Source organism: Monodon monoceros, unplaced genomic scaffold, assembly GCF_005190385.1.
Source record: "Monodon monoceros isolate NGI ecotype Baffin Bay Population unplaced genomic scaffold, NGI_Narwhal_1 Super_Scaffold_2, whole genome shotgun sequence".
NCBI classification, from domain to species: Eukaryota; Metazoa; Chordata; class Mammalia; order Artiodactyla; family Monodontidae; genus Monodon; species Monodon monoceros.
The window spans coordinates 46,235,475-46,251,788 of NW_021703776.1; the positions used below are offsets into that span (position 1 = coordinate 46,235,475).

The following is a 16,314-nucleotide window of genomic DNA, read 5'->3' on the forward strand; positions in this document are numbered from 1 at the left end:
TATGTCTGTTTAGTCCCTATGATGAAGTAGAAAAGATGTAGGAAAATACTGAAGTCATGTTATCAAACTCATTTCAAAAGGGAATATACAGCTAACTAGAATTCCACAGTTCCTCTCTGATCCAGACTTTAGCAGTTTTTGAGCGTTGTTTTTACCAAGTTAAAAAACAAAACAAAAACTCAGATTCTTGCTCTGTTTTCTCTCCTTTTAGGAAGCCCATGGGAGCAGAGCCAGTTCCTAAATCCAGGGTCACACTGCCTGCTCCCAACCCCGATCACGTTGGGGGCTACAAACTGGCAGTTGCAACGTTTGCAGGGATTGAAAACAAATTTGGGCTTTACCTACCTCTCTTCAAGCCATCTACCTCACAGGCCATTGGTAGAGGCCCGTAGGACCCTGCCCGATTGCTGTGGCTTTGTTGTTACTGCAATGAAGAATGCCCCAGCTTGGAATGAAGCAACACTTCATTCCTTTCACTTCCATCTCCTGTTTAAATTCAAGTCGAGGCTTTTTATAAGGTGAAATCCTTTATTTTCTGTGTGGTTTCATAACCTAGATCATTGTGAAATTTTTCATAATTATTCTTTGGGCCTCTGCTCACAAACCTTTGTGTCTGACATTTGCTGGGATTTGGTCAACACTAACCTGATTTGGAGGAAGAAGCAAGTCTGAATACAAATTAGAACCATTCTCTTTAGGGTTAGGATTATAGTCCCAAAGAGGCTACTGAGAGGGAATCATGGTGCTCAGAGCAAAAGTGTTCCGTGTCTATTTAACCTGGTAGGAAACTGGGTGCATATTTGTGAAAGTAAAAGACACTGGAAGAAATGAAAACATTATGAGAAATAGTCAGCCTGGCCTCACATTTTAAGCATGCACTAATTCTGTCTCTGGATTATATTATGAAGCTTTTATGTGAAACATGTTTTTTTGTAATGAAAACCACATTGAAGATGTTTAATAATCATATTCTGTTACTGGTACTAAGACTACTAGGGAGAAGTCTTTTGTGCTTTAGCGAAAGTACTGTTGGCACTGTACTCTCTAGATGGAGAAACCAGGATATGCAGCATCTCTCCTAATTTGGGGGAACTGCTCATACGAAGCACATGTGCTGACTGCTGTCTATTTCAATAAACACTGTAGAAGAACGCGTGCCTCCCTGTTACTGGTACCAACCCTCGCCCCGTCCCAATCCCCTGTAATTGGCATCCATTTGCTTTTAAAATCCATTTCATCTTGAATCATGGAAGAAAAATACATTGCAATGTAAGTTTTAATTTAATTTGTGGTGCCTTGCGCAATGGTCAGAAGGCTCATGTGTTTGTGAGGAAGGAAATAAACTATTTTTAAAGCTACTGAATTGTTTGCTCTTGTTATGTCATGTGGCGAACGACCGCAATAATTGTCATCATTGGACCCTCTGTGTTTCATTTTGAGGGCGATTTGTTCGTATTGGCGCGGATATGTCCTCGTCTTTCAAGGTGACGTGTACCCTTGTCTTCGGTACGCCAGCGTTCAGCGTGAATAAGGGAAACTACATTTAACCCCAGATGAGCGCGGAACCTAGCAAACTGACACTTGTTCTAGTCATTCTCGCTGCTTTTGACAGTTTCTTATCGTGAGAATTAATGTAAAGCATCACTGGCAGTTGGGCGTGAAAACTGGTATGAAATGGCAATGGCATTTTCTCATTTTCTCTGACTCTTCCTCACACCAGAACCATATACCACTGTGTCTGACCTTTGGTAATATTTGGGCAACACTGTAATGACTGGTGGAAAGGTGTTAGTCTTGAACAGACCTTAGGGCTCTCCTTAGGCTGCACTCATGCTCCTGAGGAGGCTGCTGAGTAACTTATCAGCAGTGAGTTGGAACTTTCTGTTTCTCCGAAATTCACCTCCAGACGGCACAGCCGTTTTTCAGTCTCTGTCTTGCTGTAGATCAGCACGTTGGCATTCAAAGTTATTGTTCAAAATTGGAAAGTGTAGACACCATCCATGAGTCTGTTTTCTTTTGTTTTTTTCAGTGAACAAAAGCTTTGTTATTCTCACCAGAGATAGGACACATACATACATGGCTCCCTCATGGTTTTGGTTTGGCAAACACCAAAGAGAAACCCCTCCGTCTCCCTGAACTCACCCCTAATCCCTGCTCAAAGTGACAAGTGGTATTTATATTTTAATCTCAAAGACCAGTCACAAGACTCCAAATACGTCTTAGAAATTTAGGTGGTGTTACAATAACAAAGCACTCAAGCTTTGGTATTTTGAATGTGGAGAAAAGTCCCCGAGTGTAAATCACTGCATTCCTTTTCTTCACGTGCTTGAAATTTTATAGAAGATCAAATTTTCATTGTATAAACACTGACCCACGTCTCAGATATGGTGCATTGCCCTGCCTGCTTCTTTAAGAGATGCTGCATTTGTTGGGAGAGTGTCTTGGTTTCCCTTAGACGTACCTGTAGCTGAGGGCGATTCTCTTTAGTAAATGAGAAACCCGAGGTACCAGGAAGCCAAAGGAGATAGGGCCACAGGACTGTGTTTCTTTAAAATCCTCGGCTTACTCTGTTCAGGGATAGGCAGTGACTTGAGACACTTTGAAGGAGGCCTAATTTCCATCTGAGTTGTGCTCAGTGGGTGGTGTGACTGTGACATCCTTGAATAGAACTGCAATCACCGTGTGGTGAAAACCACGTCAAATTTGTTCTGGGTTTTTCTTCTTCCTGAAGTGACAGCACAATACGTTGGCAGTGCTGTGGCTGCCGTTTCTGCAGCTGCTCCTTTTCCTCAATGCTGAGGAACTGAGAGCTGTGTAACTCCCACCCATGGGGACCAGCCCCCCCCCCCTGCCCGGCCAGCGCACTGGAGTGTCTCCCTCTGCCCTTGGTCCACCTCATGATTGCTTGGGGTTGGGGAAGAGGCCTGACTTTTGTAGCAGCTTTTTTTTTTTCTAGGAGGGGAAAAAATGTGGAGCTGACCACAGAATGAACACACTGATTCTTGGGTTCCAGTCGTGGCTGGGTTTCTTGAGGCTGGGTGGCATGCTGTCGCCAAGCTCATGCTACACCTCATAACCCACAACCATTCGCTGTGCTCCCTGGGGTCGCCTTAATCCCAAGCAGCCGGGGTTGCACAGGGGAAAATAAGAATTCTGGCACAGAAAGGAGTCATTTAAATGCTTATTGCATTTCAAGCTTCAGTTTTTACTTAGCTAAAATATTTACCATTGCTGGAAAACAATGTTTAAAATTTTGTGCTTATATGTTATTTAATGGTGTGGCCTATGTAAACCTCAGGATGCTTACATTTTGACAGTCTTCTGGAAATGTTTAACAGCACATAACTCAGTGAGCAGGGAATAAAAACCGGGAACAAATTGTGCTTGAAACTTTGTAACCTCCCCTGGCTAGGTATTCGGCAAGGCACCTTGGAATTCTTCAGGTAGAGGAAGGGAAATCTCCAGTAATGGAATTTGGTGAATTCTGTCTTGTGGCCCCATTTGTCAACCTTCTAGATAAACCCTAAGAGTCATCATGTGCTTTTTACCGCAGAAGCCATCCTTGTGGGGATGAATTTGTGTCTTTGGACTGAGCAAAAATCCCGTTTTAAATTCAGGGTAATCAAACGCTTTCAGGATGTGGATTTTCCCGAAGATTTTTAGAAGACACGTTCCCTGGTAAGAGCAGTGAAATGTTCTTTCCACAAATGGTACTGCCCACAAAGGGGGCGTGCCTTTTGTTTTACCTTTTGGGAATAACCCAACCCTCACCAAAGGGTTCTGTTTTTGATGTTATGAGGACCACGGTGCGGGGGAGGGGGGTGTTTAATGGTTTCATTTTAAGGTCTGAGGCAGCAAAAAGCATTGCCACTTCTCTTTTAAAACAGTGGCAGTCTTCAGCTTGAAAGCCCGGATTGGGCTCCATAAGGGTAGGGACTATGCTTTGATGCTAGTTCCATAGTGCCTGGAACTTTTAGTAGACTCTTATTAATTATTTGGATGTATGGATGTATGGATGGATGGATGGATGGATGGATGGATGGATGGATGGATTTTTGAGAAATGGTTTTTTTTCCCAATGAGTAATCTCTTATTGTTTTCCTATTTTATAGGCCTTTTCAGTAGTGGTTTTAATGGCTGGAGTTAAAACCATAACTGAAAACAATTATAGTCTTATGTATTGTTCAGTTACTTTAGAAGTCATAAGTACTTCTTTTATTAAAGCAACTACAGCTATTTATTTAAATTGGTTTTAATTAGTTGGTTACTTTGAGTCAGGAACTTTCATATAAACTATGATATTTAAATTTCCTGGTCATGGTTAAAAATAAAGAGTTAAAAAATCATATCCTTTGAGATTATTGTTACATTAGGGTTGAGCTATATCATTAAAAAACAGTTTTTATCAATAAGTGTTAATTATTTAGAACTCATTCTCTGTTCTTCACTGTCTTGACGTTTGTGTCCTTAGGAGCACGGTGGCGAGCTTTCCTTTAGAAGCTGCCGAGGACAACGGGAACTCTCTTTCAGAAGGGTTTGTTTTTAGCTAATGCATTAATTGACTCCAAAAAGTCTAAATGGAACACTCTGCTTTCATCTGCTGGGGTAACCTAATAAAATAATGTTGTTTGTTTTTAGATTCCAGGCTGTTAAGGGGGTTTTGCTCAAGGCAAAACCACAGTCCCCTCGAATAACTTTAGAAGGAGAGTTAAGAAGACACACTAATTGTGCCTGTCTGAGGTTTGCTCCTTCGAGGGCCCAGACACACCCCTTGCACACTGGTCTGGCCACCAGGGCTCCGGTGCCCACTGCTGAGTTGATTCCATTGGACAGGGCTCCTGCCCCTTTGGAAGATGCTTGATTTTGCTGTGAGCAGTTCTTAAGGGGATTTAAAAATGGACTAAGCTCTCGGAGGAGACTTGGGCAAGCACGCTGTATATGCTATCTGTCCTACAGAATGGAGAAAGGGAAACACAACTTAATGAAAGAAGACTGATTATAACATGCTCCTTACCTCCCATCACCCCCTCCCCCATCCTTCGCTACTTAGCCAAGCTCTTGCTCTGGTGTCTTATTGGGCTGCTTTCAAATGAGAAGGGGACAAGTAATCCTGCGCCCCCGCCCCCCCCCCCCCCCCCCGGAGTTCTTTGGCCAGGAAGAACTCACTAAATATGAGTATTACGTGCCAGGCATGCTCTCATTAAATCCTTCACACGTCCCTTGAAGTAGGTACTATTCTTTTCCCTGTGTCACAAATGAGGAAACCAAGACTCAAGAGAGGTTAAGTATCTTGCTCATGGTCTCAGCTAGCAAATAAGAATGCTAAGATTTGAATCCAGGTCTGATGGCCCCCCCCAAGCCCTGTTCCATATGAGGATTTCTCAACAAAACTCAGTACAGGAAGTTTTTATGATAGTCTATGCCCAGAATTTCTTATTGTCCCCTGGTTCTCAGTATCAGATGTATCATTCCTAGCTTAGAGTAGAAGGGAAGGGTGATCTCAGATTATTTACCATAGTAAGTGCATTTGCTATCAGAGAATTCCACAGCCTGAGGACCTGGTGAATCCTGACAAGCCTTTTGAGGTTCACCTTAAACTATTTTACAGCCTATTAAAGTCAGTAAAGAGAGAATTAAGGTAAACTTGAAGTATTTGCCCCACCGGTTTAAAGTTGGAAGGTAATGTGGAAAAAGCAGAGATAAATTTACAAACTGTAACAGTGCAATGTGATATGACGTGAACTGAATTGGACCATCTTAAAAATCTCTAATTAGAAAATGACGTTCTTCAACAAAAGTTGGAAATAATGGAAAACCAACTTAAAAGTAAATAGCTATGGGTACTTGGCTTCAAAGTGTGTCTGGAGGGAATGGAGACAATTTACAGAATGTGGGATTTGCTGGAATTACTTTTGGACATAAAATCTCCATCACGCCTAATGGTGGAAAAGCCTTACTCTATTCCCAACAAGTTACCTGTTATCCCTAAAGTTAAAGGCGGATATCTACCACTGCGTTTTGCTGCCCCCTCACCCATTCTTAAATAAATGAAAGCAAATTACTGACTAACCCACACCAAAAATTTATAGCATTTTTTTTCCTGGACAAAAGGGATTATATATATATATATATATAATATACACATACACATATAAATATATATATAAACAAATACATATACGTGTGTGTGTATATATATGTATATGTGTATTAAAATGTCATATTCCTTTTTCAAAAGACTGATATATTTCAAAATGTGAATTTCTGTTTTGAAGCAGAATTTACCTATGTAAGTTCTAAGTATACAGATATGCTTTATCAGTTTGAGAATTTATGGAGAATTAGCCACTCCATGTAAGAGGCTGCTTTTTTTCTGATGACCTCTTCATTTGGGCCAGCTCCAGTGTTATAAAAAGCTTACACTCTGTTAGAGTAACATCAGAAATAAGAAAGATTGGGGATAGCGGAAATTGAAACAGGCATTCTTTTTTCTTCTGAAGACAGAAGTGAAGCGATTGCCAATGTTTGTTGAATTTTATTACAGTGAAAGCAGAGATTTCTCCACACTTTCGGTCTCAGCCTTTGTCCAGCCTCACTCTGCAGTGTATGTATCACCTTCTGAACTAAAGAAGCAGTTCACACTTGACCTAGAGCTTCAAGTTACCTGTGACCACTACTTATAAAGTAAGTGACTTCTTTCTTTTTTTAAATAGTTTGTCTGAGAGTGAAAGTAGAGAAACCATCATTTCTGTCCTTTTCTGGGACTTGAAATTAAGTGTGGCATTTTTTCCTTTTACTCCATTTAGAAAGTGTCTTGATTGGCTTAATAACTAACCCTTCTAACACCACACGTATCTGGCTAAGTTATTACAAAGTATAATGGCATTTGATATGAGTTGGTTGTAAAGGATAACCACTATCTTTTATCAAAGCTGTCTAACAATAAATTTCAAAATAATCATTATTTTCAGGGCCCTGAAGTAATTATTAAATAAATGCTTTAACCTCTATAGACAGTAAACTCTAGTTTACTTTTTTCTACCTTAAAAATTATACCTTTGGGAGATTTCTGCTTCTGGCCATGATGGAATAGTAGGGAAAACTAGAAAACTGGGTGAAACATATGACACAGTAGTTTTAAAACGTTAAATATGAGGCAAAATAGGACTGTGAACTCTGAGGTGGGAAAGGAAACAAACACGATGAGACCTACCATTGCACCAGCTTACTGCCTGGGCGCAGGTTCCAGACACTGTGCAGAGAAGGGGAACCAAGACAGGGCCCAGCCGTCTCCCCCAATTGAAAAGCTGGAGCTCAGAAATCAGGGGGCCAAGATAGCTAGAATTTTAAGACAAACCACCAAACAGGAGGGAGCTGCTCTGAGAGCTCTTGAGTTTTGCAGAGAGTTCCCCAGTCTTTGAGTACTGATCTGTGCATTTGTGGGAGGAAACGATAGCAAACTTGGGAAAGAACCACTGGAAAGGAAGAAGCAGAAAAATTCTGGAGTTCACAGAGGAGAAAAGAGTTTGTGTTCCCACCAGCAGGAGTAGAAATTCCTCCATAATACATAGAACATCAGGTAGAATCCACAGAAAAATGTCATATTATGAATAGCACAAAATAAGAACTACGATGAAGGGCGGCTCTGCCCTTAACAAAGCTTAAAAGCAGACCTCACAAAGATCTGATTCCAAGTAATTTAACTGCTTGTCAGAACACAATTTGATACTATTTCAAACAATATAACAAAAAAAGCCCACAACCCACTATAACAAATTTAATTGAAAAGTCACCCATCATAATAAGGAAAATATAAACCATAAAAAAGTGAAAAAATGAACCAACAGAAATGTATATCATGATGAAGATGGTGAAAACAAATGAGAAATAGAAAATCTTACAAGTTGCCAGAGGAAAACATCCCATAACCTACAAGGAAGGATGATAATAAGAGAAGATTTCTACTTGGGAACTATTTAAGGCAGAAAGCCAGAGTAACATCTTTAAGGTATTTAAAAAACAAGGCCAACCAATAAATCTACACCCAGTGAAAATACCTTTTGAAAACAAAGGCAAAATAAGGTAGACAACAAGTAAGAGAATTCACCGGGCAGCTAGAATTGCAATTGCACTAAAGGAGATGTTAATGATAGGTCATCAGGCAGAACCAAAGTGATATCAGATGGAAATTTAGATCTATACAAATAAATGTAGAGTTCCAGAATTGAAAATAAATGGATAATTAACTATTTTTTATTTTTAATTCCTTTAAAAGATAATTGAGTCTTTAAAGCAAAATCAGTAATGATGTATTGTGAGTTTTATAGCATACATAGCAGTAAAATGTACAATAACAGCACAAAAAAGAAGAAAGGAAAATGAAAATACACTGTCAAAAAGCTCTACTACTACTATACATGAAGTAGTATACTATTATCTGAAGGTAAAGTGTAGTAAGTAAAAGATGTATGTTGTAAACCCCAGAGCACACTAGAAGATGAAAACCAAACAGATTTAGTTAATAAGACATTAGTGGAAACCTTAAAAAAAGAAAAATCCAAAAGAAGACAGGAAAAGAAGAAAAAAGAAATAAAAAAACAGATGGAGTAAATAAAAAAGAGCAAGATGGTAGATTTAAACCTAACCATATTCATAATTACATTAACTACAAATGGCCTAGTCACTCCAATTAAAAGGTAGAGATCAGATTTGAGGGGAAAAAAAAAAAGCAAGGCCCACCTATATGCTATCTAAAGAAACTCACTTTAAATATAAAAACACAGATAGATGGGAAGTAACTTGACAGAAAAAGATATGCCATGTAATCACAAATTTCAAAAAAGCTAGAGTAGGCTATGTTGATATCAGCCAAAGTATATTTTAGAAAGAGAACTAGTAGTAGGGATAAAGAAGAATATTTCATACTGATAAAGATGTCAATTTATCACAGAGACACAAAATCCTAAATGTATATGTACCTAATAACAGCGCTTCAGATACATGAAACAAAAACTAACAAAATTAAAGAATAGAAGAAACACGCAATTTTACTTCCAAATTTCAACACACTCCTCTTGACATAACAGGTAGAAAATCTACAGTATATAGAGGACCTGAACAAATTTATCAAATAATTGACCTTATTCATATTTGTAGAACACTCCACTCAACATCAGCAGAATACACATTCTTCTTAAGTACACGATAAATTTTACCAAGATTAACTATAATCTGGGCCATAAAACAAGTTTCAATAAACTTAAGAGGATTGAAATCACACACATTACCTTCTCTGGCCATGACAGAATCAAACTGGAAAGGAATAACTAAAAGATACTTGGAGGGGCTTCCCTGGTGGCGCAGTGGTTAAGAATCCACTTGCCAATGCAGGGGACACGGGTTTGATCCCTGGTGCGGGAAGATCCCACATGTTGCGGAGCAACTAAGCCCGTGCGCCACAACTACTGAGCCTGTGCTCTAGAGCCCACGAGCCACAACTACTGAAGCCCGCATGCCACAACTACTGAAGCCCGCAGCCTAGAGCCTGTGCTCTGCAACAAGAGAAGCCACCGCAATGAGAAGCCTGTGCACCACAACGAAGAGTAGCCCCCGTTTGCTGCAACTAGAGAAGAGCCCGCGCACAGCAACAAAGACCCATCGCAGCCCAAAATAAAAATTAATTAATTAAAAAAAAAAGATACTTGGAAATTCCCCATATATCTGAAAAATATATAGTTCCAAACAACACTTGAGTCTACGAAGAAATCACGAGGATAATTAGGAAATATTTTAAACTAAATGAAAAGAATACAACATATCAAAAATTTTACAATGAAAAAAATATTTTACAATGCATTTAAAACAGTGCTTAGAGGGAAATATATACTATTAAGTGCTTACATTAGAAAAGATGAGAGGTCTCAAACAATTATCTCATTTTCCACCTTAAAGCAAGAAAAAGAAGAGCAAATTAAACCCCAAAGATGCAGAAGATAATAAAAAGTAGAAATCAATGAGATAGAAGACAGGAAAACAATAGAAAAAAACAGTAAGATGAAAATGTTTCTTTAAAAAAATCCCCAAATTTAGAAACCACTAATAAGACTGATCAGAAAAAAACAAAACAACAAAAATAACAACTAATGTGATTAAAAGGGAATGCTGTGAACAAATTTATGCCAATAAACTACATAGATGAAATAGATTTCTTGAAAGATGTATACTAGCAAAGTCACTGAAAAAGAGATATTGTTACTACCTCTATTTCAGTAATCAAATTCTTAGTTAAAAAATCTTGTCCCAAAGAAAAATCCAAGCCTAGATGCACATAAAAGGGACAATCCCTTATGACCAAATACGGTTCATCACCAGAATGTAAGTTAGGTATAACACTAAAAAAATATATACTATACTGATTAAAAAGAAAAATCATGATTATTTAAATTAGATTCAGAAAAAGAATTTGGAAAAATTCAACACCCATTTAAAAAAAAAAACTCACAAGCCAGAAATAAAAAGGAATGTAATCTGATAAAGGGGATCTACAAAAAAAAAAAAAGCTATAGCTAATATGATACTTTACGTGAATGATTCAATGCCCTAGGCAGTGCAACATGATAAGAAATAAATAAATAAATACACTGGGGAAGAAGAAGTAGAACAGTATTCAACTGCATATGAAGAAAATTTTAAGAAATCTACATAACATTTATTAGAAGTAGTAAATGAATTTAGCAACACCACAAGATACAAAGTCAGTATATAAAAATCCACTGTATTTCAATATACTACCAACAGTATCTGAAAATAACATTTTAAATATTTAAAAAATGGGGAAATAATAGTCTTTTCTACAAATGTTGCTGGAAAATTAACTATGCATATACATAAAAATTAACCTTAGCCCACAACCACACCATACACAAAATTAATTAAAGATGCATCATACACATAAATATGAGTTTAAACTATAAATATTTCATAAGAAAACATAAGAGAAAATCTTTATCTGTCAAAAAGTTCTATTTTTGCCTTGGATTAGGCAAAAATATTTTAGATGAGTCAAGATTTTAGAAAACATTCTTAAGAAAGCACTGTCAAATTGGAATTCTATATCCAAAAAAAAAACCTTCATAAATAAAGGCAAAATAAAGACATATTTAGACACACAAAAACTGAAATTATTCTCTTGCAGAATCTTACTACTGGATATGCCAAAAGAATTTCATTGGTTGAAGAGAGATAACATGAAATGGAAAGCCCAGATCTCCAGAAAGAAATGAAGAGAACCAGAAAAGAAAAATGTGAAAGTAAGTAGTTTTTAAAGCCTTTTAGAATTATCTTTATTTTATAAATACTTTTAATTCATAAAACACTATTCACTGAAGCAAAAATAATAGTGTATTATGGGATTTATAGTAAGTACAGAAGTAAAATACATGACAACACAGGAACAAAGGACAGAGAGAAGGTAAATGTATTATTCTGTTTCATCATTTGAAGGTAGTCTGTTAGTAGTTAAACATGCATACTGCATTCTTGTGAAACCACTAAAAAGAATAATAAGGTCAATAGATGAACTGTAATGCAATACTAAGAATTATTTGGACCATCAAAAAGAAGGCAGAGGGGAAGAATAGAAGAACAAAGAATGAATGGGATCAATAAAAAACAATTACTAAAAAAAATAAAAATAAATAATAAAAAAACAATTACAATATAAAAAATTAACCATGCCAAAAATTACATTAATTGTACATGGACTAAATCCTCCAATTAAAAGGCAGAGACTATTAGACTGTATTTTAAAAAAAAAAAGAAAGAAGGACCCAACTTTAAGCTGTTTACAAGAAACACACTTCAAATATATAGACTTAAAAAGATTAAAAGGGTGGGAATGACATCAGCCAAAATGGCAAAGTAAAAAACTCCAAATTCTGCCCTTCCATAAAAGCAATAAAAAAACGGGCTGAAAGTCAAAATCAACTCTAGTTCTTGAACTCTGGAAATTAACCAAAGACTTGCATCAACTAAGGGAACACTGACTGAAGAACAACCCGGATTCTCTGAAAGAATCATGAACTTTGTGTCATTTTAACTTACTCTAGTCCCATCCCCCCCCCCTGTAGTCCAGCAGCAGCTCTGAAAATAACAGCTCACATTCCCAGTACGACAGGAAGCAGAAAGTACTTCATTCACAAAGGATTCTAATTATTTGTTCTGACCTGTCTGGTTCCTCCCTGGTAGACAAAATACGTGTCTTTATTGCACCTAACTTGGAACTGGTGTAGTACTAAGGCTGCTTCCTGATGCGGGGATATTTGTCCAAAACATTCACAGGCTGATATCCTAGTTGCTGCTGGCTGAGGTAATAAATAACAGTTAAGACAATCAATAGACTAACAAAAAAACTTGAGAGGACAGGCTAGGGAATGAGATCTTTGAGGGCTATGAATAGCTCTGACATACCCCTGGGAATCTGGACAAATACACACACACACATACTCAGAACTGTGCACATGCTCAGGAAAGTCCTAAGAAGGCCCTAAGATCTCACCTCCTGATGACATTGAGGCTCTGTAGAAACCGGAAGTGAAGGCCAATGCAGAATTGTAAACTGCCTGGCTGATAGGTGACGATGCACCTCAACAGAGAGACATACAGAGTCCTTTGCCATAGACCAGAAGAGTTTTTTGGCTCCAGGCATGTAAGGAGCCAATCATTAGCTAAACATTAAATTAACAGAGACTTCAGAGGCTGCACATACACAGAATACAGACTGCACAGAATTAGTTCAGAAAATCTGGTAAATAAACAACAATTACAATAAGCAGCAACAACAACAAATCCTGTGGAGGGAAAAAATCTGATTTCCAGAGTTGCACATTACAGTATTATAATTACTGGATATATTACAATATTAAGTTTTCAACAACAAAAAAGTACACATGCAAAAAAATAACAAAGTATGGCATATACAATGGAAAAAAGTCAATAGAAACTGCCTGAGAAAGCCCAGATATTGGATTTTTCTAGACAAAGACTTTAAATCAGCTATTATAAATATACTCAATGAATTAAAGGAAACCATGTCTAAAAAACGAAAGGAGGGGACTTCCCTGGTCATCCAGTGGTTAAGAATCCTCTTTCCAATGCAGGGGACGTGGGTTCAATCCCTGGTTGGGGAACTAAGATCCCACATGCTGCGGGGCAACTAAGCCTACATGCCGCAACTACTGAGCCCGCGTGCTCTGGAGCCTGTGTGCCACAACTAGAGAGAGGCCCGTGCACCACGACGAAAGATCTCGCATGCCGCAATGAAGATCCCGTGTGCCACAACTAAGACCCGATGCCAAATAAATAAATATTTAAAAAATAATAATAAAATTTTTTAAAAAAAATTAAAAGAACGAAAGGAAAGTATGAAAATGATGTCTCACAAAACAGAAAATATCAATAGATACTATAAAAAGAAGCCATATAGACATTTTGGAGTCAAAAAGCACAATAAATGAAATGAAAATTTCAGTAGGGAGCTCAATAGCAGATTTGAATAGGCAGAAGAAAACATGAAGAATCAATTGAAAGTATGCAGTCCAAAAAACAAAAAGAAAATTTAAGAGACCTGTGGGACACCATCATGCATGCCAACATACACACAATGGAAGTTCTAGAAGGAGACAGAGAAAGAGTAAAAAGAATGCTTGAAGAAATAATGGCTAAAATTTTCCCAAATTTGATGAGAAACAATCTATCCATTCAAGAAATTCCATGAAATCCAAGTAGGAAAAACTTAGAGATCCACACCTAAACACATCATAATCAAACTGTCAAAATCCAAAGCTGATGAAGTAATCTTAAAAGTTACAAGAAAGGGCTTCCCTGGTGGCGCAGTGGTTGAGAGTCCGCCTGCCAATGCAGGGGACACGGGTTCGTGCCCTGGGAAGATCCCACATGCCATGGAGCGGCTAGGCCCGTGAGCCATGGCTGCTGAGCCTGCGCGTCCGGAGCCTGTGCTCCGCAACGGGAGAGGCCACAACAGTGAGAGGCCCACGTGCCGCAAAAAAAAAAAAAAAAAGTTACAAGAAAGAAGCAACTCACTTTATCTGGAAACATAGAGACCAAAAGGCAGTGGGATGAGATACTCAAACTGCTGAGGAAAAAAAAAATTTTGTCAATGAAAAAGTCAACTTCTGACAAAATTACTCTTTAGAGATAAAGGAGAAATTAAGACTTTCCCAGATAAGCAAAAGCTAAAAGTTTATCCTAGCAGACCTGCCCTACAACAAATGCTAAAGGGCGCTCTTCGGGCTGAAATGAAACACTAGAGGGAAATTTCATAATAATAAAAGGGTCAGTTTATTAAGAAGATATAATAAACTTAATATGTATGTACCTAGTAACAGAGCTTCAAAATGCAAAAATAAAAATGGAGAGAACTAAAGAACAAGTAGGCAAATTCAAAACCATAAGTGGATATTTTAATATCTCCTTCTTGGTCACTGATAGAATACATAGAAAACAGTAAGATTATAGAAGATTGAAACAATACTCTCAGCCAGTTTAATCTATTTGACAGTTTTAGAACCACATACCCAACATACAAAGAATGCACATTTTTTCAGGTGTACATGGAACATTGCCTAAGTTAGACCATATCCTGGCCCCTAATGGCACATGCTAATTCTTGTAACTCTTTTGGTGTCTAGTCTCTTTACTCCCTAATAGGTCACATGTCCCCAGCCAGGTTATGCTGGGAGAGCCATCAGAGAGTGGTGTCAATCTGACCCTAAGAAGGTGAGAGGCAAAGAAGGGAGGGAGGAAAGGAAAGGAGGGAAGGGAAAGGAAAGGAAAGATTAGTCTTAGACTGAAGTACAGTTCTGAGAAAGTTTTAGCAATGCTGGCAGGGAGTCCTTGAGTACTCCTCTGAGTTCTCCTCAGAGAACTCTTACATCTCCCAGGAACAGGCCTGCCTTACTATCCCTGGTATGCTCAGGCTTGGCTGAGAAGCATGACTTTGGGTCAAACATGCTGGTGGATTTTAGAGCAAAGCAGCTGGAGCTGTCAGTCAATTATGTTCTTTGCAACAAGAGCTCTTAGAGGCAAATTGTCGTGGCTACCACATTCCATCTGGGACATCAGCTGGAAGAACTTGAATGGCTGTGGGCTGGCTGGATATCTTTCTCTATATCCACATGGCCACTCTGTGATGAGCTTAGGCCTTTGTACCTTCTAGAGGTCTTAGGGTAGTTGCCCTTCTTACACAATGGCTTGGGGAATTAAGAGTGAGTGTGCCAAGAGACCCAGAAGGAAGCTATGTCTTCATATAACCTTGTCCTGAACCCCACATACCATCACTTCCCCCATATTCTGTCATTACACAAGGTCATCCCAGGTTCATGATGGGAAAACACCACACAAGAAGTGGGAGACTATCTTGGAGACTAGCTACCATGGTGGGATATACCCATATACAAGCTCTTATAATTCTTCATGTGCCTACTACAAGTGACTGGCCTTAGCACTTTTCATAGTCCTCACTCATTGAATCATTCAGACTTTGGTCTGTAACAGCTCATGGTTTATTGATTTGCTCTAAGGTTCTTTAGCCTATGTTTGAGAAAATTTTTTCCCCAGTACTTTTCATTGGATTGCTTTTAAAAAAAATTTTACTGGAGTATAGTTGATTTACAATGTTGTATTAGTTTCTGCTGTACAGCAAAGTGATTCAGTTATACATATACATATATTCATTCTTTTTTAGATTCTTTTCTCATATACGTTATCCCAGAATATTGAGTAGAGTTCCCTGTGCTGTACAGTAGGTCCTTGTTGGTTATCTATCTTATATGTAGTAGTGTGTGTCTGTTCATCCCATGCTCCTGATGTATCCCTTCCCCACCACGTTTCCCCTTTAATAACCATAAGTCTGTTTCTGTTTTGTAAATAAATTCATTTGTATCATTTTAAAAAATTAGATTCCACTTATGAGAAATACAATATGATATTTGTCTTTCTCTGACTTACTTCACTTAATATGATAATCTCTAGGTCCATCCATGTTGCTGCAAATGGCATTATTTCATTCTTTTTTGTGGCTAATATTCCATTGTATATATGTACCATATCTTCTTTATCCGTTCCTCTGTCAGTGGACATTTAGGTTGCTTCCATGTCTTGGCTATTGTAAATAGTGCTGCAATGAACATTGAGGTGCATGTACCCTTTTGGATTATGGTTTTCTCTGGAGATATGCCCAGGAGGGGATTGCAGGATGATATGGTAGCTCTTTTTTTTTTTTTTTAATTGGAGTAT

At 38.1% G+C, this 16,314-nt stretch overlaps 1 protein-coding gene across 6 annotated transcripts in view; it reads left to right on the forward strand.

Annotated features, from left to right (window-relative positions):
• SLC25A13 (solute carrier family 25 member 13) overlaps positions 1-16,314 on the forward strand; it is a 332,699-nt gene that overhangs the window by 287,106 nt on the left and 29,279 nt on the right. For 3 of the 6 annotated variants that reach the window (XR_003795234.1, XR_003795232.1, XR_003795233.1), the window contains exons 18-21: positions 3,554-3,678; positions 4,472-4,534; positions 6,545-6,684; positions 11,195-11,309. Coding sequence is in view for 2 of the 6 variants with exons in the window: in XM_029233546.1 (XP_029089379.1) it covers positions 212-392 (181 nt within the window). In the remaining 4 variants the exon portion in view is untranslated. Of the gene's footprint in view, positions 1-211; positions 1,668-3,553; positions 3,679-4,471; positions 4,535-6,544; positions 6,685-11,194; positions 11,310-16,314 lie in introns of those variants that run through there. The other 3 variants (XM_029233546.1, XM_029233547.1, XR_003795231.1) reach the window with 2 other exon arrangements.